Source organism: Panthera leo, chromosome A1, assembly GCF_018350215.1.
Source record: "Panthera leo isolate Ple1 chromosome A1, P.leo_Ple1_pat1.1, whole genome shotgun sequence".
Taxonomy (NCBI): Eukaryota; Metazoa; Chordata; class Mammalia; order Carnivora; family Felidae; genus Panthera; species Panthera leo.
The window spans coordinates 20,209,122-20,232,911 of record NC_056679.1 but is presented as its reverse complement, the minus strand read 5'-3'; the positions used below and the strand labels follow the sequence as shown (position 1 = coordinate 20,232,911).

The 23,790-nt window shown below is 47.8% G+C and overlaps 1 protein-coding gene across 1 annotated transcript; it reads right to left on the bottom strand.

The window, feature by feature from the left end:
• CA1H13orf42 (chromosome A1 C13orf42 homolog) lies at window positions 1–23,175 on the bottom strand. Its single transcript, XM_042903772.1, has 4 exons — window positions 22,759–23,175; window positions 3,821–3,968; window positions 1,340–1,580; window positions 1–175 (listed from the first exon to the last, which is right to left on the bottom strand). The coding sequence occupies exons 1-4, from the start codon at window positions 23,173–23,175 to the stop codon at window positions 1–3; spliced, it is 981 nt and encodes a 326-aa protein (XP_042759706.1).
• Window positions 23,176–23,790: the final 615 nt, after the last annotated feature.

Sequence of the window (23,790 nt, the reverse complement as noted above, 5' to 3'; positions counted from 1 at the left end):
TCAGGGCACTGTCCGCTCCCACAGCTTCTCTCGAAGCAGCCACTGCCCTTTGGGGTTCTCTGTCTCGTGGTAGTCCTCCCCCGGAGACACCAGGGACTCCAGGCCAAAGAGCTCCGCATCCCATTCCGTGTCTTCTCCTGAGAAGTTGAGGAGGATCTGTCTGGGGCTCCCCAGGCTGGAAGGGAGGAATGAGGCAGAGGGTTTAAGTCTGGCTTGGCCGGCTGCACAGAGAAGGCATGCTCTGATCCACTATTCCAACGGAGACCATCAGATGCCCCCCCAGGGCTGGGCCTTGTGGCGGACAAAGCGGTATCATCATGGGGGCTGGACCCCAGACTGGCCTTGAAGGGGAAGGACGGATGATTGGATGATGAGCCCTGGTTTCAGTACGTCCATTACATAGTCCATTATTATGGGCAGAAAGTGCTATTTAGAAAAGCTCTGAATCCATCAGGGTTGAATGGCTCTTGTACAAACCCGAACCCAGATAGACCCCCTTCTGCTGTGAAAGGTGCGGTCCCTGCAGCATGGGCGGCAGTGGCCAGAGCAAAAGAGCACTGACTGCTCCAAATGAGTAGGTCACAGGAATTTGGAGGCTAAACATGGGAACTCGTCTCAGGAGAGTTGGATCTGGAGGGAAAGAGGCCGAGAGATGGTGGCGAAGCGGCCAGGGGGAGCCCGGCCAGCAAGAAGTTCTCCAGCTAAGTCAGGTCAACGCCTTTCCAAGGCAGGGGCGTCTGGTTAGTCTGGTGTTGGTTCCCTCTTGGCGCTTTGCCCTCCTCAACCCCAAACTCTCATAAAAAATTCGTAGCACACAGGGTGTCCGTGGCCCTGGGGGGCAACAGTGAAAGAGGGTGGCACAAAGCATGTGGGCCAGGTAGGCCAGAGGCAAGGCCGGCAGATCCAGAGCTGAAGTCACAGGGAGGACACAGCAGTGAACCAGGCTGGAGTTTACGTATAGACTAGGAGAAAACATCTTTTAATACTCTTAACGTTTATTTATTTTTGAGTGAGAGAGAGCGCACGAGTGGAAGAAGGGTAGAGAGAGAAGGGGACAGAGAACACGAAGCGGGCTCTATGCTGGCAACACAATGCGGGGCTCGAACTCACGAACCGTGAGATCATGACCCGAGCTGAAGTTGAACGCTCAACCGACTGAGCCACCCAGGCAGCCCTAGCGGGGAAAAAAAAAGATCTTTAGCCAAGATCTCCTTCCCCCAAAATCTGTAAGAATAATTTTTGGTATATAGGACGGGGACTCAAGGCACCTGAAGAACCACCCCAGGAGTCTGGAGGACACGAAAACATCTTAGTTATACCATTTGGTCCAAGCACTTACTCTTTTTTGCAGGCTTTGGGCTTAAATTTCAAGGTGTTGAATGCCCCTTCCACAGCCTTGGGCAAGTAAATGGGGTGCCTCTCGAGCCTCCTCTGAGTGCCGAAGGTCCTGCGCTCCACGCTCCTTCGAAACTGGCTATCTGTCACGTGCACAGTGTGCCCAGCAATGTCCTCAGAGTGCCGGCGTGGTGCCCGCAGGATCCAGTTGGAATGCAAGCTGTGCTCCCGGGAGCTGGTGGCCACTGGAAGAGACAAGCAGGGGCCCGGGAAGGAGCAAGAGAGGGTGAACCAGGCTGAGAAGCCACAACAAACGCTTATATTACAACAGCAGATTCTTAGAAAGGCTGGGAAAGGCAAGTGAGAGGGGGATGATCTGACCCTGTAATGATAGGGTAGGGATATAGTGGGATATTTATGTGTCCATTAAAAATAAAGACATAGATGTATGTTTACTGACATGGAAAGACAACCCCTGATGTATTATAAATGCTTAAGTGAAAAGAACAGATGACCAAATGGCAGAGGTCCTATTGTTTTTAATTAAGTGAGCGTGTGTGTATATGCGTGTGTGTATGTTTAAAACCTTTTGGAAAGGAAAGACATAGACCAAAGTTTAACAGTGGTTATTATCTCTGGGTGGTAGTATTGCAGACCATATTCTTTCCTTTCTTTGTATTTTGGTGTATCGTTTGATTCATTAGATTAACAGTGAACGTATTGGGCTATTGTTATGAGAGAAAACCATAATGTCCTTTTCATTCAAAAATCGTGGAAGGTAACACTTGCATCCTCAGTGGATTTTGCTGTTCTTTCGCCAGTGTCCTGGGTTTCCAGGTCCAACTCCCAAGAGGAGGGCTGGCCCCCGTCAGGGACCGAGGGGCTGCAGTCCAGGAGGAAGGTGGGCAGATTAGCCTGCAGGGCACAGTGAGCCTGCGGGGGAGGTGGGGCTAACCTTCTGTGAAATCCCACCAAACCCAATGGGAACCTGAATCTCACAGATGTAGGTCTTTTGAGCCCAGAGCATTGGCAAACCACAAGAATCCAGTCTTCTGAGCATTAGATAAAAAGCTCAAGCATTGCTTAGTATGGGCACCAAAAGCTAGCACCTCCGTAACGGGGGCCAGGAACCCCTGAAAAAAAATTGCCATCACTTACACCAGGGAGGGCAAGTCAAAGATTAAAGAAGCTGACAGTCAGGGCGCCTGGGTGGCTCAGTCGATTAAGCGTCTGACTCTTGGTTCCAGCTCAGGTCATGATCTCGCGGTTCGTGAGCTGGAGCCCTGCATCAGGCTCCGCACCGTCAGTGCAGATTCTCTCTCCCTCTCTCTCTGCCCCTCTTCTGCATGTGCTATCTCTCAAAATACAATAAACTTAAAAAGAAACGGACCGTTAAGTAATGGAATTTAAAAGCAGGCTGAACTCACGAATGTGATTGAATCGTTTGCTTTCCACCAGGAGACAGCCAGTGAGTGACAGACGTTGGCAAGGACGGCCCTCACTTCACTCTCTCTCCAAAGACCCAGGCTGGCCTAGGCAGGCTCCCTGGCCCTGTCCTGCCCTGCGCATCCTCACAGAGTGCTGACCCCGAGGGTGTCAGACGGGGTGCTGGGCGAAGCAGGGACAAACCAGATGAAGGATCAGTCAGCCCAGTGTGGACACTGCCAAACTCGCTCAGGCAGAGTCGACAGTTTTTTAAACAGTTTCTCCGTTTCTTTTTCTTCTCTTAAAACAAAAACTGTAGTGAAATACACATAACATAAAATTTGCCATCTGAGCCGTCTTTGGGCGTGCAGTGCAGTGATGTGGAATATACTCATTTTTGAGGGACAGCTGCCCAGTCCTTCTTCGCCTTACAACGCCGAAACTCTGTCTTTACACCCATATAACACCACCTCCCCCTCCAATCCCTTTCCTTTAAAGATTTTACTTTTTATGTTTTAAAAAAAATTTTTTTTAATGTTTATTCACTTTTGAGAGAGAGGGAGACAGAGTGCTGGTGGGGGAGGGGCAGAGAGAAAGGGAGACACGGAATCCGAAGCGGGCTCCAGGCCCTGAGCTGTCGGCACAGAGCCCGACGCGGGGCTCGAACCCACAAACCGCGAGATCATGACCTGAGCCGAAGTCGGGCGCTTAACTGCCTGAGCCACCCAGGCGCCCCTCCAATCCCTTTCTTGACTCATTTGTCGCAGTTGGGGCCAGTGGACTGCCGGAAGGGGTTTTTGTCCAAATATGGCTGCGAGTGTTGTAGGGGTAGGCTGGGTGCTGGCCTCTGGCACAACTAAAGCAAGGGGCCCTGAGGAGAAGAGCGAGCCCCAAGCTGGGCTACAGAGTGCAGGTGCGAGTTTCCCTCTAGGGGGAGGTGAGATTCCTGGTAGCTCATCTTCTAGCCCACTCCAGAGACCCCCCCCCACCCCCCCGCTGTCACACACCCCCAGTCCATCTTCCCCACCTCACCTCCCCCCCACCCCCGGCCAGCACTCACCATCAAAGTCCACATCCTCATTGGGAGGGTCCGCCTCGGCAGCCCGCGGCCGCTTCTCTGTATCCAGCTCCGCAATGATGGAATCAAAGAAGGCCATGGCCTCCGCCACATCCGCGCTGAACTGGGAGTATTTCTTTGCGGTTGCTTTCTGCTAGAGGTGAAGGGCAGGAGAGAGAAAGTAGCCTGAGCCAGCCTCTGAGCACCCACACGCAAGCAAGCCACAACCGCCGAAAAGAATTCCGTGCTGCTGAAACTAAATGTATGTGAAGTTATGAATTTGCAGAACTTAAAAGGTAAATTTGAGTAAGTGCTCTGTGAAGGGGAAGGTGGATTTCCCTGCTCCACGATTGCGGTAGGTCAGTGGATGTCCAGTTACCTCAAAGAGAGACAAATAAGAAGATCTACCTCTTTCTTGCTCAGGGACTGTTACTGACCTGGAGGCAAAATACTTAGTCTTCCTTTGGCCTTTTCCCCTGCTGATAAACAGGGGATCGTGCAGCTCCTTCGGAAGGCGATGAGACGTTCGCAGGGGGAAAGAAAGGGCGAGATGTACTGGAAATGCTCTAAAAGAGTTGTCAGTACCTAAAGTGGCCAAATTTGGACTCGTCATGGAATAAATTGAACAGCAATTAGCATGATTCTTTGGAAAGTATATGGAATAGAGGTGCCTGGGTGGCTCAGTCGGTTAAGCCTCCAACTTCAGCTCAGGTCATGATCTCACAGCTCCTGAGTTTGAGCCCTGCATGGGAGTCTTGTGCTGACAGCTCAGAGCCTGGAGCCTGCTTCGGATTCTGTCTGTCTGTCTTTCTGTCTCTCTCTCTCTCTGCCCCTCCCCCACTTATGCTCTCCCTCTCTTTAAAAAATAAACAGTAAAAAAAAGTGTAAGACATAATAAAATACAGAGTTTAAAAGAAGTCTACTGAGGGGTACCTGGATGGCTCAGTCAGTTAAGTGTCTGACTTTGGTTCAGGTCATGATCTCGTGGTTCGTGGGTTCACGCCCTGTATCGGGTTCTGTGATGACAGCTCAGAGCCTGGAACCTGCTTCAGATTCTGTGTCTCCCTCTCTCTCTGCCTCTCCCCCTCTTGTGTTATGTCTATCTCTCTCTCTCTCTCTCTCTCTCTCCTAAAAATAAATAAAATGTAAAAAATATTTTAAAAAAAGAAAAGAAGTCTACTGAATGCCTAACTGGGTTCCAGGCTCTGTCCCGATTTGTTCTTCTTCATGATCTGGTTCATCACCATCATCTTCACAACCTCCAGGGACCAACATGGAAATTCAAGCACCATGGCGGACCTCCATGGAGAACTCACAATGAAAGGCACAGAATCAGCATGTGAACTTATGAGCTGTCTGAGGAATTTAGGAAATAAGAAAACTCAGAGAGGGGGACAAAAGGGACAATATGTGTTAACCCGAGCTGTTTTCACCATGTGTAGAGTTATTTTAGGTGAACATTTTTATTTATTTTTGTTTTATTTGAGTATAGTCGACACACAATGTTACATTAGTTTCAGGTGTACAACATAGTGATTTGACAAGTTTATACATTATGTTCTGCTCACACAAGTGTACCTACAATCTGTCCCCCCTACATCACTATTACACTATTATCATTGACTGTGTTCCTGTGCTGTGCCTTTTATTGCCATGACTTACCATTCCAGAACTGGGAGCCTGTGTCCCCCACTCTCTTTCATCCGTTTTGCCCACCAGCCCCATCCTTTTCCTCTGCCAACCTTCAGTTTTTTTCTCTGTATTTCTAGGTCTCAGTCTGCTTTTTGTTTGTTCATTTGTTTTCTTTTTTTTTTTAATTCTACATATTAGTGGAATCATATAGTATTTGTCTCTTTCAGTCTGACTTATTCACTTAGCATAATACCCTCTCGGTCCATCCATGTTGTCTCAAGTGACACAATCTCATCTTTTTATGGCCATGTAATATTCCAGTGTGTGTGTGTGTGTGTGTGCGTGTGTGTGTGCATGCACGTGAGCGTGTGCACACACATACCACAGCTTCCTTATCCATTCATCTATTGATGGATACTTGGATTGCTTCCATAATTTGGCTATTGTAAATAACGCTGGAATAAACACCAGGGTGCATATATCTTCTCAAATTAGTGTTTTCATTTTCTTTGGATAAATACCCAGTGGTGAAATTGTTGGGCCGTATAGTACTTTTTAATTTTTTGAGGAACCTCCATACTGTTTTCCATATTGGCTATTCTAATTTACCTTTCTACCAGCAGGGTCCCAGAGTTTCTTTTTCTTTACATCGTGGCCAACCCTTGTTGTTTCTTGTCCTTTTGATTCTAGCCATTCTGACAAGTGTAAGGTGGTATCTCATTGTAGTTTTGATTTGCATTTCCCTGATGATGAGTGATGCTGAACATCTTTTCATGTGTCTGTTGGCCATCTGTATATCTTCTTTGGTAAAATGTCTATTTGTGTCCTCTGCCCATTTTTTAATTGGATTGTTTGGGTTTGTTTTTGTTTTTGTTTTTTTTTTGGTATTGAGTTGTATAATTTCCTTGTACATTTTGGATATTAACAATTTATTAGACATATCACTTGCAAATATCTTCTCCCATTCAGTAGGTGTCTTTTTGTGTTGTTGATGGTTTCCTTTGCTATGCAAACATTTTCTTTTTTTAAATGTTTATTTATGTTGAGGGAGAGAGAGAGAGAGAGAGCAGGAACAGGCAGGGGAGGGGCAGAGAGAGAGGGAGACACAGAATCCCAAGCAGGCTCCAGGCTCCAAGCTGTTAGCACAGAGCCCAATGCGGGGCTTGAACCCACGAACCCTGAGATCGTGATCTGAGCCAAAGTTGGATGCTTAACCCTTGAGCCATCCAGGTACCCCCAGACTAGTCTTTCTTTAAATTCATGACTGCAAAAAGTTTTTATCTTAAAGTTGATTTTTGCTTTTGTTTCCATTGCCTTAGAACATATATCTAGAAAAAATGTTGTTACAGCCAATGTCAGAGAAATTACTATCTGTGCTCTCTTCTAGGGTTTTTATGCTTTCAGGTCTCACATTTCGGTCTTTAATCCATTTTGAGCTCATTTTTGTGTACAGTGTTAGAAAGTGGTCCAGTTTTGTCCTTTTCATGTAGCTGTCCAGTTTTCCCAGCACCATTTATTGAAGAGACTGTCTTTTCTCCATTGTGTGGTCTTACCTCCTTCATTGTAGATTAATTGACCATATGACCATGGGTTTATTTTTGGAGTCTCTATTCTGTGCCATTGATATATGCATCTGTTATTGTGCTATACGTGGGCATTTTTAAAGAGGGGATGGTATTAAAAGTGAATAGGATTAAATTACAGACTAGAATGTTGGGAAATAAAATAATGACACCTGTATGTACAAATACATGTTGGTAAAATGTATGCATTTTGTAGTACTAGAAAACATTTTTAAATAGAAGGAGTTTTTCCTTTTATATTTGTAAGGTGCTTTCTTTGGGAAAATTTTGAAGAAGCACAACATAGACCTGAATCTTCTCTGTTAAAAGTGGACAACTATCCACATGTCCTTATTCCTCCCCCTTCAACAAGCCCACTGAAGTGAAAGAAGGGAGAGCGGGAAGAAGAAACCCCTAATGACAAAGAGAAGAAGAGAGGGCCATCGGGGAAAGAGAGATTTTTAAAAGCTTCTGGCAGTTGCCAAGCAACTGAAGGGGGGAGCTGATGTAAAAGAGCAAAGGGACCGGCCCTCCAGAACATCATGGGTCAGGCAAGCACCTAAAAAGGGTACAATTTGACCCTTGGGAATGGGAAATGCACCAGACTTGGCAACACCAGGTTCACCAAGGCTTGGGGGTGGAGCGCAGGACTAAAACTTGAAGGGCTGGTTGGCAGTCTGTATGAGCCCAGCAGGCCACATCACTGTGCACCCTTCCTGCAGGCCGGTGACAGGAGGGCTCATCTCTGATGGCAAGTCAATATTCTTGTCCTGTCTGTGTTTCTTCTTACTGGTCTCTTGGCCTTGAATATTTCACCGAGCTGGTTCCTATTCATCGATCAGGACTGGCCGGGTCAGCTCATTCTCCAGGTAGACCACCCCTCTCCTGGACGGTTCTCTCCTCTAGGCTCTATGGTCCTCATCCCGAACCTAATTCTTCTATGACACATATCATTTTAGAGATTTTTTTTGTGAACTGAAAGAGTGAGAAACGATGAATGGAGAAAGCCACACACTCTGAACCAAACCCCAAAAGGAAGGATAAATAGTATTTAATAGGAGTGCAAGGTCTGTAGATCTTGGTATCTCAGAACCCACGGAGAGGGCGCCTCTGAATCTCTGGCAGCAACTTCCATCAGTGTTTGGCTTAATGCAAGTGTCTCAGCCTTACATGTGAACATTGCATTCTTTTTTCATGGGGGGGGTCACCCTGCAATATGATCTAAACTCTTCATTCCGCAGTGTCTCCAGGAAGTAGACTTTGGCCAGCAGCTCAGAGCCACCTGGATCAGCTGCTTTCATTTACTAAAGAGTTTAGAAAAGAGTCAGCTTTGGTGTCTTAACTAACAAAGTCTCAGCAACCAATGAGATCACCACCATTAGTTATGTTGATATGTGTCCTTGACTGTGGCCTCTTGGACATCCCCAGAATCTTGTCACGTATTGTCCTTCAAGGATCACATTTACAAATTAAGAAAGAAATCACTACCACCTTAGCCTCTGTGCTTTCTGTCCATCAAAACTAGTGGAAGGGGGCCCTTTTACCTCCACACGTGTGGTTCATTCCCAATATTCAACTCTATTGCCTGGTTCCAAAGCCTCAAGCTTTAGGATTTGAGACTGAGGTCTCCTTCCCATGCCTTGCCCTTTCTACCAGGCTGAGGAGTGATTGCCTTCCGGGGGCAAATATGCCTAACAAATACGCTCTTCGGCCAGCACTGGAGGGTCTGCTCTTTCAGGTCCCCCTTCTGGGGTCTCTGCCGGGCCATCCAATGCACTGCCGTTATAAAACTTGCTTCTGTTCAAAGAGCTTCTGGATCCTGCAGTGTCCAGAGAATGAGACATTGGTGACATTATCTGTGGCTGACACGTACAGACCTGTGTGACCAAGTCTCATGCTAAAGGACAGCTTCTCCCACTTGCCCGAACTGCCTTCAGCAGTTACCCCCAAACCCTTCATGGAATAAAGCAGGAGCATAAAATAAATACAAATGAATAAATAATTGATTTCCTTCCTTCCTTCCTTAGCCCTGTCTTCCGTCCCTGCAAGTGAAAGCAGCATCCCTGGAATGGGTCTGAGAGACTGGCCTGGGAGACGGTGATGGTACACCCCTCCCTCACCCCTGTCGGGGTGGTTCCATAACAGATGAGCCCAATTCCAGTTGGACATTGGAATCTCCTGGGTGCTCTTAAAGAATGCCTGTACCTGGCCCTTTCCCAGACCAGTTAGTTCAGACAATCAAGTGATTCTAATACACAGCAGTTGAGACCCACCACTCGATGGCAGTCCCGGCATCAGGGACGGAACAAGAGCACCCATGAATCCCCACCCCATGGTCTTATTTAGGATAGAAATCTTACGTGCCAGTCTTGCACCCTGCTCTGCAAGAGCCGGCAGGAATGTCTCTGTCAAGACAAGGACACAAGGGACAGGACTCCAAGGGATAGAACACAGGTCATCGAAGAAAGAGGACAGAAGCCCTGGATTTCAGGGCCCAGGTTCATCTGTGTCCTCCGCACACAGAGGGCCAAGTAGAGGAACTCCATCCACCCTCTGCTCCCGTGCCAGCAGGGAGTATACAACATCCCCCACAGGGGTCTACCCAACATCTACCTTTCCCCCCAGTCCCCAAACTTGACCTAAAATCACCTCCTGGGGAGGCATTCCCTCTCCTTGTATTCCTGCAACTTTGTTTGCTTCCTGGGTTTAATGTTTGCCATTCACCCTCCACTACACTTCATGTTGCGTCTATGCCAAGTTTCTTGTTTCTCCCTCCATTGTTTCTGAAAATGTAAGCAAATGTGAATTTATACTTGTGTTTACCCACTTTTTTCAAAAAAACAAAAGGTAGCCCGCACCATACCTCTGTAAACATCGCTTTCTTCACTCACTGTGTCCTGAGGATGCCTTCCCAGCAGTAGACAGAGACCCTCCTCATCCCTGGTAGACTACCTAGGGCTCCAGTGTGCAGACCCACCATCAAAAGAAACCACGGTCTCCTGTTGTCAGATCCTTGGCTTCTTCGTCATCTTTTGCTGTTCAAGGTAGCGCCATATGCATATGTCATTTTGCGTTTTGCCAATAATACCCCAGCTTGGGGTAGGCTTCTAACTGCAAGCACTCAGCTCTCTGTGTCTGTGCCTTCTGGAGAGCATGGTAAGCAGTGAGTGACCTGGCAAGCCAGTTACACAGGATTTGGTCCACAGAGTTCCTGGTGTACCTTGGAAAGCACACTTTTACATGTCTCCAAATGAATGCTGCAGTGAGTTTTCTGAGCACCAAGGCTAAGCTCCAAGTCTGGACTCCCTGGGCCTTTTCGAGTCCTGGTTTAAGCCCAGACCGATTCTGGCTGTTCGTTTTTGCCTTCCCACAGCTTCCATGGGCCTCTACTAGAGGCCTCTAAAGAGGCCTCTTTACACCTCTACTATCACATTCTCTTGGTCTCTGGCACAAGAGTGGCAACAACTGAGGTGCAGGGTTCAAGCTGCAGACTGATATCGCAGCAAAATCTACTTTACGAGGAGGTAGTTGTACAAAATGGGCCATGAATCGTCAGCACCCCTGGGTGAGATGCAATATAGTTACTGTTCCCTCTCTGAACTTGAAAGGCCAGGTACAAAAGGATTGCTTCGCTCCCAGTCTTGACTTTTTTTCTAGCCCAGAATTTTTTTTCAATGTTTATCTATTTTTGAGAGAGAAAGAGAGACACAGAGTGGGAGTGGGGGAGGGGCAGAGAGAGAGGGAGACACAGAATCCAAAGCAGGCTCCAGGCCCCGAGCTGTCAGCACACAGCCCGACGCGGGGCTCACACCCATGAACAGTGAGATCAGACCTAAGCCAAAGTCAGACATTCAACCGACTGAACCACCCAGGCACCCCTCTAGCCCAGAATTTCTTAACTACCTCTTTGGAACGGTTTCCTATTGCACCTGCTTAGGCCCCAGTTCACAGGGCTCATGTTCTTTCGCTCTCGGCCCCACAGCAGCCCCAGGGAGAAGGAACCCGGTGTGAAAGCATCCGGATTGCATTGCCGACTCCATTCCCATTTGCCTTTCACCTTCCACCTCCAGCGGCCTTGGGGTTATCATTTTCCAAGCCTCCCTGAACCACGGCCCCCTCACACCAGGCCCGGGTCTCAGATTACTTTTCCCAGATAGAGCCCTTGGCATTTTCCCAAACCAAACTCCACGGCAGGTCTCATTTAACTTCTGAGTCCCCCAGTGCAGTTTATGATATTTTTTCTGCATTTCGTATCAGCTGCCACCCTGCCTGGTTTCATCTGCCATCTGGGTACCTGGGTTTCTCCAATTTGTTATTTTTCTTCTGGGACCTCTCAGTTCTTGTCTACAAGAGGTCCGGATTCTACTAATTGAACTTCCAGTTGTAAACAACAATCGTTTGTCAGAGGTTAGAGTCGGGGGACATTCTAAACCCACCCAAAGCCAAGAGGGCCTCCACTAAACATCTACCTTCTTCTCACTTGTTTGCGTGTCCCCCTCACGTCCTCAGGAGGGCCAGCTCCCTTTGGCAGACGGACCTAGGCATAGCCTGTCTATGCACATGTCCCGTCTGGTGTAGATAGTCCACTGCAGCACGTTGGGTTATGTCCTTGGTAGCACACTAGGCCAGTGATCTTTAACCTCGTCTTTGGCAATGCTTTGGCAATTAACACTCACAGGTAAGACTCTCGGGACAGATGCTCTCCACCAGCCACTGCCCACATGAGATAGGTTGCGGGATATACACAACTCCCACCATTCTGACTGAAATTCTACCTGTTTCTCTGCCAAGGAACGTCAACACACCAGTGTGGTTCAGACAATGATGGTGAGGACTGCAGCCTGAGACCCTGGGCTGTGTCCGGGCAGACAGACTGCCTTTTCACCTATGAATGCTGAGTACCTATTTCAGTGCTTGGCACAGGGTAGTAATTATTCACTGAGTGAACGAATATATGCTGCCACATACGTGCCATTACCTAATGTTTGCATTCTTGAATCAGTTTGCATGTTACTAATGTGTCCTTTAGGATTCAACTGGCAAATTTTAAGAACTCCGTACTCCTTATTTTTGTGGAGTACTGATAATACTCTCTTGAGCATATAATACCTGGGAAAATGGATGTCAGTATATCACAGTGAAATTTCCAGGATCAAATGGGGAACTAGTCTGGATTGGAGAGATCATTTTTCCTCGGGCCATTCGGCTGGGTGAAATTAAATACAAAACAGCTCAAGTTTATCCACAAGCAACTTAACATTACCAATAATAATAATAATAATAATAAGATTTGAAGCCAAACCCTAAAATCTCTTACACATCTTCTCTGCCTTCTGTAATCCTTGGAATGGATATTTAAGACCAAGTCCAAAGTGATACTTACCTTATCCCTTTTATATTCCACCAACACCTAAGGAAGTGTGTACCCATAATCGAGGCAGGTTGTAAAGAAAGAATGGGTGTTTATGATACATAACTGAAGCTTTGAGAAGCAAAGAAAAAGCAACATGAAAAAAAGGTATAATCATTGAAATGTAATTACATACATACATATACCCACATACATGTTTTCAACAGATAAGCTAAATGGCACACTTGCCTGAGCTGGAGGAAAAAATTGGCAAAGCAGACAAGAGAGCTGAGAAAGTCAGCCCAAAGGGATGAAAAGCAGGAAAAAGTTCGTCACCAAGTCTAGTGTAACTCAACTTTGGCATTACCTACCATAACCACACATTGCAATCGTTTTGGAAATGTAGCCTCACATCTTCTGCCTTTGACACTGGAGATTGTAGGCTCACGGGCTCATAGGCTTAGTCTTTTTCCTCACTGCTTTTTCATCTTTAGACCACTGTTTCTTTTGCCAATACCTGGTAGCCGCTCACCTTACATGTCATCTAAATGATCATTCCACTTGAACAAAACACGGAGCGAAAAAATTGGCTCACAATTATAAAACAGTTAGACGCCTGATTAAACTGAATAACCTTGACGCATAGTACAAAGCATACACGTGCAGCCAGTGAGCCATTACAATCCAGTGGGAGAAGGGATGGACTTGTCAATAAACGGTGTTGGGCAACTTTGCCATTTGGGGAAAATTCAGGGTGGATTCTCACTTCCCCCTTCATGTCAAAATACATTGCTGATTGACAGAAGAGTTGGGTTTTTAAAAATAGAACTACCGGGGCGCCTGGCTGGCTCAGTCGGTTAAGCATCTGACTCTTGGTTCCGGCTCAGGTCATGATCTCTCGTCTTCGTGGGTTCAAGCCCCGCCTTGGGCTCTGTGCTGACAGCACAGAGCCTGCTTGGGATCCTCTCTCCTTCTCTCTCGGCCCCTCCCCCACTCATGCTGTCTCTGTCTCTCTCAAATAAATGAAATAATCAGAAACACTCAATGAGAGGGAAAGAATCCATAAAATGCAATGTTAACTAAAAGATTATTAAGAAGTATATGGCATAATGAAATTTAGTACATTCATACATACACATACATTAGGGTTGTCACATTTGGCAAATAAAAATATAGAACAGCAGGGGAGCCTGGGTGGCCCAGTCAGTTAAGAGTTCAACTCTTGGTTGCGGCTCAGTTCATGATCTCACAGTTTGTGGGTTCGAGCCCCACATCAGGCTCCTCACTGACAGCGTGGAGCCTGCTTGGGATTCTCTCTCTCTCCCTCTTCCTCTCTGCCCCTCTCCCACTCACACTCTTGCTCTCTCTCAAAAAAACAAAAACAAAAGCAAAACAAAACTATAGGACAGCAATTAAATTTCAATTTCACATATAAATAATGAATAATTTTTTAGTATAAATATGTACCAAATATTGCATGGACATAATTATACTAAAAAAAAAAAAAAAAAAAAAAAAAGCTCCATCACTTATCTTAAATTCAAATTTAAAATAAGCATCCTTTGTTTTAGCGGACAGCCCTAATATACATATGGGCAAATATACAGGAAATAAATGATTGGAAGAAAATCTACCTAAACATTGTATAGTGACTAACTCTAAATAAGATTCCAAGTTGTTTTTATTGTATTCCTTACACTCTTCTGCATTTTATAAATTTCATCTAATGAGCAAATATAATCTTATCATCCAAACATTTTTTTTTTTTTAAGTTTGCCCAAAGTGTCCTTTTGATGGTGAACTCTGACCCATTACACACTGGATGTTTTCGTTATTAGGATATGATTCCACATGAATATGTTCAAACTATATTCTACGCCTCTAAAAATAAGAGATACATTTGCACTCGGCGAAAGCAACAGAACAACTACTTTTCTAGATCCGCCACCGAATTTTGTAACAACTTTCTTCTTAAACCTTCTTAAACTACAGTCGGAGTTTCTCGGGTTGTTGCTTTATTGAATGTCCGCTACGTGCTTCGAGCCGTGCAGGAGGTTGGAGATTAAAAGGTAAACAAGACACAGTGGCCCCACTCAGTGAGCTCATGGCCAGTAGCAGAAATAGCCAATGAACAGACAATTACAGTGCTGGGTACTGAGTGCTGAGTGCTGGGGGCTGAGTGCTATGTGTTGAGATGCGGGTCAGACACAAGAGGAGGGGAAATCCACTGTCTTAGATGATGGATGTGAGAAATGGCTTCCTGGGGAAGTGCTTTCTCTGCTGTTGAAAGACAAGAAGGTAGCCAGGTGTACAGGGTGTGGTTGGAGAGGAAAAAAGGAGGAGGAAGTTATTATTTCTGGGCTGAGCAAACAGCACGTGCCTGGAAAATAGATTGGGGAATGTAATTACCCGTCTTGTGGTCTGACTGAGAGGGGCTACAGGAATTATACGCTTTGTTATCAATCATTGTTATACTGTTTGTCATCTTGTGGAGAGCTCTGCCAAGCAAAATAGAATATTCTTTGCAGCTCATATCGAATTAGTAGTGCCTTTCAAATCTGCAAACCAGACTTAGGCCAAGTGATAGAGACTTTCCCAGTAACTGATGCTCACAGAAAACCTGCATTTTAATATCACCGTTTGCATAAAGTCTTCCCCACAGATCTGAAAAATAATCCCTAGAGGTGTGAAAACCGATCTAGAACCTGCTTTCTCTCCCATATGAAATTATACAGACATATTATACACGGGTGACTTGGAGTCTTTTTAGATGAATTGGATTCAGCTCCTCCTGCCATAGAGGAGAAAAAAAATCTCCTATTTGACGTGGTCAAAAGTTGACATCGTCTTATTCGATGAGGCAGGATTGCATGGCCTCAATAGAAAATTGATTCTGAAAACAAACTATTGCCAGAATAAAACTACTTTAAATAAACATCAATCACTTTGGGCACTCATTCTCTAGAATTCCATTGGCTCTTTTCAAACCATTGTAGCAGACGAATTTCTTTGGCTGGGGTGAGGTAGGGAGGGTGAGGTAGCGTGCAGGGACGGGTGTGCATTTGCAGCCAGTTCGTCGAGGCAGACACATCAGGAATCCAAGCTGCTCAGAACTAAATGATCCACAGGAGAATTAATAACATTTCTTCTGGCCGTGGTGGGGGACTGACATTCCTGGCTTCAGAAAATGTGCAGCCCAAATCATCTGGGCAGTGTTCCATGGGGCACTGCAACCTACCCCCAATGGCCTCCTTGGGCCAGCCTAGAGTGTGTGGCCAGCCTCCCTGAGCTCTTCTCTGTGCTCCACCTAGACTGGGATCCAACATGGCCCAGTTCTCATACAGGGAAGGATGCCTGCTGTTTCCCTGTTTATCTGGCCCTAACGGTGTGGGGAGCTGTCCTCAGTGAGGACCCCAAATGCTAACAAGCACTCTGGTCAGAGTTAGCCTACTCTCAAGCTGTCCCTCTTCACCACCCATCAAAACCCAGGCTCCTCCGCTGTCCAAAAGGAAGGCAGTTCTGACACATGCAGCAACATGGATGAAACTTGGAAACATGCTGAACGACAGAAGCCGGGCACAGGAGGACAGATACCGTATGATTCCATGTATACGGGATGTTTAGAGTAGGAGTAGCCAGAGAAACAGGAAGTAGAATAGGGCTTACCAGGAGTGGGAGGAGCAGGAAAATGGAGAGTTATCGTTTCTTGGGTAGAGACTCTCTGTTTGGATGACGGAAAATTTCTGGGGATAGAGAGTTGCAGGCTACACAACACTGTGAATGTGCTTCATTGCCAGTGAATTCTACACTGAAAACATGGCTAACGTGGTAAAGCTTTCTAAAGTTTATTCTACGAGAAAAGGCTTTTATCTTTTAAAGAAATAAAGAAATAATCGTCAGACCTTGTATAAAAGCATTCTCCTGATTCCTAAATGAAGTCTTTTTAGAGCCTCCCTGACCTCTTAATGGATTCATTTTCTGGTGTACTACTGATATATTTCATAAAGTGTTCTAAGAAATATATTAACTCAGGCTTAATAGTCTTCTGGGTGAATTATTATGGGCTTGTAGAAACAATCATTTGGAGAAATTCATGAAAAACTAGTGTGAAGAACTCTGGTTATTGTCTGACAATTAGCAATTTGAAAGGTGCCCACATCTCTCTTTAAAAGAAATTTACATAAAATCGTCCAAAGAGAAACAGTCAATTTCTTAAGAATTCATTAATTGCAATACACTTCGTTACTCATAATCAGGACACTAAAAAGCACTCACTTAAGGTGCCAAGAAGTGCCATGTTGAAAATGGTAAATATTATGTTTATTTTGCCGCCCACACACACAAAAAGCCGAAATGGGTGATGAAATGTTCTAGAATTAGTGGCGATGGGTTGCACAACTCCGAATGTACTAACGACCACTCAGTAGTGCACTTTAAAGGGTGAGTTTCATGGTATGTAAATTAAAGCTATTATTTCAAAAAATAAATCCAAGCTGAGAGAAGTGGTTTTTATGAGGAGTGGAAAGAGAGAAGTCAAATAACCCAGAGCCCCTCCCAGCAGCTGGAAGAAATTTCCTAGAGAACCAGGGGAAGGGAGAAACACAGAGGCAGAGGCCAGTCATGTCCCAGGCAAGACCCCAAAACAGAGTGCGAGGGGAGCAACTCACTTTCAGGGATGCGGATATGAGAGGGAAAAATAGCAAGAAACACAACAGGACACCTTTTTACTTTTTGCAAACCTTCTTCTCTTGTGAGTGCTCCACGTCTTCAAAGGATTTGGACAAAGATCTTTGGGAGGGCGTGGGGTTCACCCACACCTCTGGCATCTGAATTCTCTGTGGGGTCCAAAAGGGACGGGCAGAACTTAGGTACCCAGGCGCCATTCTCCGGACCCTCACTAAGATGCAGCACAGGGCTGTCACAGCGGGGGCTCCGAGGAGTCACCACCAGAAACAGGTACACTGGTTTAGTGCCTTAGCTTTCCCACAAGAGTGACCACCCATGAGGACAGGGACTTTGACTTGCTCACCTGTATTTACAACAGTTCCTGGCACACACCCTGTTCCTGACAACAATATGTATTGATGGAGAATGGAAGGAAGGAAGGAAGGAAAGAGAGAAAGAAAGAAAGAAAGAAAGAAAGAAAGAAAGAAAGAAAGGAGAGAGAGAGAAAGAAAGAAAGAAAGAAAAAGAAAAGGGAGGGAGGAAGGAAGAAAGAAGGAAGGAAGGAAGGAAGGACGGACACGTCTGTTGATGAGTTGTTATGTAAATACGATTGAGGGTATTACAAACCACATCACACATGGTTTTCTCATCAGGTCCCATATGAACAATTTGGGGACTTAAAGCTGGGGAAAATCTCCTTTCCACTAACCAAAGGGTATGATTGTTCCTCTCAGAATTGTTCAGTGAGTCCAGCTCTCTTTTTATTGTAGCGTCCAAGAGGTGCAGAACCAGATCTAAAGCTCATCTGTGGTCGCTGAGTTAGCTGTACGATCTGCGTAGTCTTTTGAGTTTTTATGTTGATTTTCTGTTGGTGTTTTAGTCTCTCCCAACTTTTCAGTTTCTGCTGCTACTCTTTCTGCTGCTATGGGGCTCACCTGAGATACTTTGTAGAATGAGTTAGAAAGAATGAAAATCTATTTCTATTGAAATGATTTGAGGGCACATCCGTCCCATCGTGAAGTTCCCATTGTAGCTGTGCTCACGCTGTTTCCCCAGCTTTCTTCCTCGTACGAGAGTAGGCACTACAAACTCAGGATTTCAATGCTACAGAGGCCAAGAATAAAAATGGACTCAGAAGTAGCCATGTGTAGGGAAAGTGAAGGGAGATGGAGGGGAATTTGACTCATGGATTGTGGGGAGGAGAGAACTTGATACGTGCCTTCTGGGCGTGCTTCTGGCCGAGGTTTCTCCTGGACAAGGGAGTACTAAACCATCCAGCTCCCATGAGAGAGCTTTACCCTAGCACAAAATCCAGGCGGAGTAGGACGCGGGTTCCTCTCTGATGACTCCCCTTGACCCAGGCGTGCAGGATACAGAAACCTGCTTACCTCATCCTGAGGTGCACACTCCCCCATCGATGTATATTATACAAGCTCAAAATATGTTTTCTGATTGAGAGGCGCTGAGGCTACATCGACGAGAGTGTGAGCTCAGACACACACACACTGGGTCTAAATCCTGGCTCTCTCTTCATCAGGTGCACGACCTCACATAAATCGCTTACTGGCTCTGAGCCCATTTTCTCACCTGTAGAATGGGCTAATACTCCACATATTGGGTTTAGAGGATGATTAGAAGTCAGGAATAGTTGCAGCTTGTTCCTAATGGTGCCTGGGCTGTGGCAGAGGAGCAGCTGTGGTGGGGGAGGAGGGCGGTGTGGGGAGGAGATCGGCACTACTCGTCTTCACTGGCAGGAACCCCCAAGGTGCCCAGGGCAGGGGGTTGAGTGACTTTACCTTACTGGTTCAGAAACTCTATGTTCCAGGACAGGACCCATTTCAAATAGGCTCTCCTTCTGCCACATGAATTTTGCACTGTGTTGGAAATTCTTCTTTTTTTAATGTTATATTTATTTTTGAGAGAGAGAGAGAGAGAGAGAGAGAGAGAGACCGTGAGTGGGGGTAGAGCAGAGAGGGAGGGAGACACAGAATCCAAAGCAGGGTCCAGGCTCTGAGCTGTCAGCACAGAGCCCAAAGCGGGACTTGAACTCCTGAGCTGTGAGATCATGACCTGAGCCGAAGTTGGACGCTCAACCAACTGAGCCACCCAGGTGCCCCAGGAAGAACATCTATTTTCTTTTTTTTTTTTTTTTTAATGTTTATTTATTTTTGAGAGAGACAGAGACAGAATGTGAGTGGGTTAGGGGCAGAGAGAGAGGGAGTCACAGAATCGGAAGCAGGCTCCAGGCTCTAAGCCACCAGCACAGAGCCCGATGCGGGGCTCGAACTCACAAACCATGAGATCATGACCTGAGCTGAAGCTGGACGCTCAACCAGCTGAGCCACCCAGGTGCCCATGTGTCAGAAATTCTAACACTTGGACATTTACACAGTCAGTCTCAAACTATAGCTCATACCCAAGACTGACACAAAAATCCTCAGATGTGGGGTTTTGTTCTGATTTCAAAATGTTGCAAAATGTGTGTTTTGCTCACTTTTGTAATCATCTATTCTGAGGGAGGAGCAGATTGTCACAGAGCCTGGCCACGACCTCCCCCATGCAGGGACCCAGGAGGGGCTTCCACACCCACCCCAGGCTCGCCTCACTTCTGGCCTGTGCTCACTTCCTCCTCCCATCTATCTACGTGGGTACATCCCGTCTCTCTTATCTCCAAGGCGCTGGGACCACAGACCATTTGGCACCCTGCTGCCTCACGCCTTAGAGATTGTTGACATTTCCACAGGCCCTGCTGGAATGCCTTGATGCTGGGGTGTCCGAAACTGTGGGTCTTGACCCTGTAGTAGCCTGTGAAATAAAGTGACTGTGTCATGACCAACGTCAAAAACAGACAAGAAGACTATGGAAGGTTTTGAAAAAAGTCAGAGGACCAAACAGAGAACAGGAATGCGTGCATTTCATGAAATGATATTTCTTGCTGGGAGTTTTAAATGGAACAGCCTAAAAGCTGTTATCTTTCCAGAAAAGAGAGACAGACAGGGGACCTTAAGTTCTGTGGCCAAGGCCAGGGGCTGGTGTCTGTGGGGAGGGAGAGGAGTCTGCGTGGTGCCGTGATGCCCAGAGAGCACTGCCCGCTCCCTACGTGGGGGCCAGCCCTTCCAGGATCTACGCACGGAAGACCAGACTTAAAGTTTACAAAGCATCCCTAAGTGACCAAGAAGCATTCCTTGTTGCGCCCTGTGGACAGAAAAACGACGAAGAACCCGTGTCCGCTTCCTCAAGCTCCCCAAGGTCGCCGCCGTCCCCCAGAGGAGACGCACATGCTAACCCGCCACAGAAGGAGGGGATAAATGCCAGAACACAGATGTGTTTAGACTAATGGAGGAGAAGAGAAACGGCTAGTTCTATGGAGGGCTGGCCTCTTTTCCTAGGGCTGTCAGAACAAAGTACCACTAGCCGGGCCGCTTAGAGCGACAGAAACTTATTGTCTCAGTCCGGACGCCAGAAGTCTGAGGCCACGATCTTGTCAGTGCAAGGCTCTCTTTGAAAGCACTCCCAGGTCCCACCCAGCTTCTGGGGGGCCCTCGGCTTGTGGCAGCCAACTCCAGACCTCGCCTGGGGGTCTCCGTGTGCACGTGTGGGTCCCAACTTCCCCTTCTTATAGGGACTCCAGTGGTGTCAGATTAGGGAACCACCCTAATGCCTGCAATCAATCTAACTAACTAATTACATCTGTAACCGGCCTATTTCGAAATAAGTTTACTTTCTGAGGTCCTGGGGGGGTCAGGACTTCAACACACGATTTTGGGGAGACACAAGTCCACCCACAGCAGGGAGTCAGGGAAGCGAACGGTGTTCGCCCTGAACCCGAGCATCGGCAGGCGTTTTCTACCGACGCAGGAAGGTGATGACATTCCGGAAGAAAGGAGCTCTCTGGGCCCCTGCCCCTGCCACGCACAGAGCCAGGCAGCCACGGGCCACACTTGCTAGCCACGGAGACGGCACCATTATTCCCCCGGCACACCCAGCATATAGCTCTTTCTTGAGGAGCCACAAAGGAGACCACTTGTCTGCAGGTGGCTCAAAAGCCCCCCACACCTTGCATTTCAGAGTTGGTAAACACTGGACCACCTATGTCTGTCACAGGCAGGCCCTTGCTTTTTCCCCACAAGGTATATTCTCGTTTCCATTTGTATGCTGCAGAAACCGAGGCCCAGAGGGGCCAACAGGCCCACAGCCGGTACGTTCAGAACTAACGTTCAGTTTTAGCTGACTGCCTTCAGAGCCGGTTTAAGACTTTTTTTTTTTTTTTTTTTTTTTCTGGTTCCACCATGGCAAGAGGTACCTCCTGAGGAAGTCCAGGCTTCGTGTCATTCCCTTGACAGCCGTTCCCGTTCGGCCAGAGCTGGTGGCTCTGCCCCTCAGCCCTTCTTGTATCTTCAGACAGCTGAACTGGAAGAGGAGCGCGTGGACGTAGGGAACGAGGCTTTATGAAGAGAGAACCCCATCCCTTCAGGAAAATGCAGTGCCTGGAGGGAATCTAACCAGGGCCTAGACCCCTCAGGGTATCGAAGCTGGAAGGGAGTCCAGAACGCGCTGCAGCCCTTTCTGTCATGGGAGGTGACCCCGAAGGAGGGGTGTCTGGCTCCCAAATCTGCAGCTGGCTGGCCACAGGGTCAGTCCTGGAACGGAAGGCTAGGTACTTGGACACTGACCTACTTTGGGAGTTGAAGTGATTATTTCAACTGCCCACCCAGGGGGCAAAATACAGACAGTTGAAACTGGTCGGGCGAGGCCAAGCCCTAGGGATTTGGGAGCTGGCCGATCAGTCATTCAGCGTTAATGAGGCTTGCTCAGCTCACAGGACCCACTGGGGGGAAACCGGACGTGGGAAAGACAGGTCCGCTCTGAGCACCTTAGAGTGCAGTCATCAGGGAAGCAACTGATGGGAACGTAAAACAGCCTGAAACCTCAGGCATTTGAAAAAAAAAAGAAAAAAATTGAGGAACGAAGGAATGAGTCCCCTAATGAATTGGAGGTCCTATCAGAGCAGGTCACCGAGTCTCGGCTTGCTCTGCCATGACATGGGAGTTTCTCCCATCTGACCTTCCAGAATTACTAGATGGCTCCAAGAAAGATGATGTGTACAAAGACCACAATAGGTACGAACAAGATAACTGCCAGTTATTTGCACTAATTTCCCGCATGGGGTGTCCGGGCCTGAAGCCTCCAGGGCCCAACAAGGCAGTCTCCTGGATGTCACGGGCCCTCGAGGCTGTGCCTGAGTCCCCAGCACACCCGGGGCCCAAGGTGGAGGTGGAACAAGTCCCCCAGTTGCTTGGCTCCCATGCAGCCAAACGCCTGGTTATTGGAAACCATCTAGGTCTCATGAAGATGTCACTTTTCCCCGGGGATTTTTGGAGGCCACGCGAGCGCTCTCTCGTCCATAAAGCGGGCGGTAAATGACAGAGGCACGATGCAAACGCGGGACCCCCTGGCACCGAGGCCCAAGCCCTCCCCGCAGGCTGCTCTGTCCATACCGCTAACTGCTCCTCCCCATCGCCTCCTCCCGGAAAAGAATCAGCTTGGGACCAGCCACCCTTCCCCAGTTGGAGGAGGTGGCGGCAAAGCCTCTCAGGATGACTGAGGCACAGCTCCGAATGTGCAGACTCGTTAGGCTGTGTGTGGATGGGGGCGGAGAGACAAGGTTCCAACTCGCGCCCGAGGCTCTTGGATGAATTCTCATCCAGAGTGTACATCTCAACAGCACTTACCTTTGTTTCTTGGGAGGTGGACTGGCCAGGGGCCTTTTCCGCCCTCTTGGAAGACTTGGAGGAGGTAGAGGAGACGCCCTGGGCGCCGTGCGGCTTCAGGTCCTGGAGGCTGCAGAGGTACTTCTTCCGCAAGGCCAGCAGCTCCTGCAGATACTGCAAACAGTCCTGGGTGCGGGAGTACAGCCACGCCCGGTCCCCTTCCTGCTGCAGGTAGTACAGGCTGGTGTCCATGCTGCCGGTGCTTTTGTATTTCTTTAAGGACTCGCTGAACGTCTCCCCGTGGTCCCCCACCACGTACATGGAGCTGCTGAGGGTCAGCCTCCCCGCGGGGCTGGCTCGGTCGTAGAAGGCACTCTCGGCCACCTCCGCCTTCCTCTGCGGGCCGGGGTTAAAGAGGGAGTGCAGCTTTCTGAGCATGGTGCTCGATTTCCCTCTGCGGGTGCCTTCCAGCCGCCTGCACCCTGCCACTCGATCTAGCTGGGGGCAGGGGTGCCAACGCACGGGCCTCCCGCCATCCGCCTTCCAGGAGGCCTCGGGTCTCTGCGATCCCGGAGAGTGTGGGCTCGGTCAGGCGGGCAGCCGGGGCATCTCTCGTGGGGGGGACGTTTACATCCAATGACCAAGATGCCATCAACCACCCGGGAATACGAGGACTTCCCTGGGAGTTTAAAAGCAAGGGCCCCGGCTGCCTTCAAGCACCACCGGATGCAAATACCTTCCACTCTCTTCCATCGAAGGCTCCAGCTGGATGCGGAAAGCGCGGCAAAGCTGCTTCTGCTCAGCTGTTTTCTTTCCTGTTCGTTTTCCACTTCTGGACACGGTCTCACTCCGTTCGATTTGATCTTGGCGCGGACCTTCACATCTCCACCTTGGCCGAGCTGGCTCTGGTCCCGAACGCCTCACATCCAAAATGAAATCCTCCTTTGCAGAAACACCACGAAGCCAAAAATCGTGTGTTGCTTGAGGTAAAATCCAGTCCCCTGAGAGAGGCCAGGGTGGACGCGGCCAGGGCCGTTGGCAGGAGGCTCTCAG

Excerpts from the sequence above, each read along its gene's own strand:
- CA1H13orf42 (XM_042903772.1), bottom strand. The coding sequence starts at position 23,175 with ATGCTCAGAAAGCTGCACTCCCTCTTTAACCCCGGCCCGCAGAGGAAG. Across the intron at positions 3,969-22,758 it reads CCACCTCCCAAGAAACAAAG|AAAGCAACCGCAAAGAAATA; the intron begins GTAAGTGCTGTT and ends CACCTCTAGCAG. Across the intron at positions 1,581-3,820 it reads TGAGGATGTGGACTTTGATG|TGGCCACCAGCTCCCGGGAG; the intron begins GTGAGTGCTGGC and ends TGTCTCTTCCAG.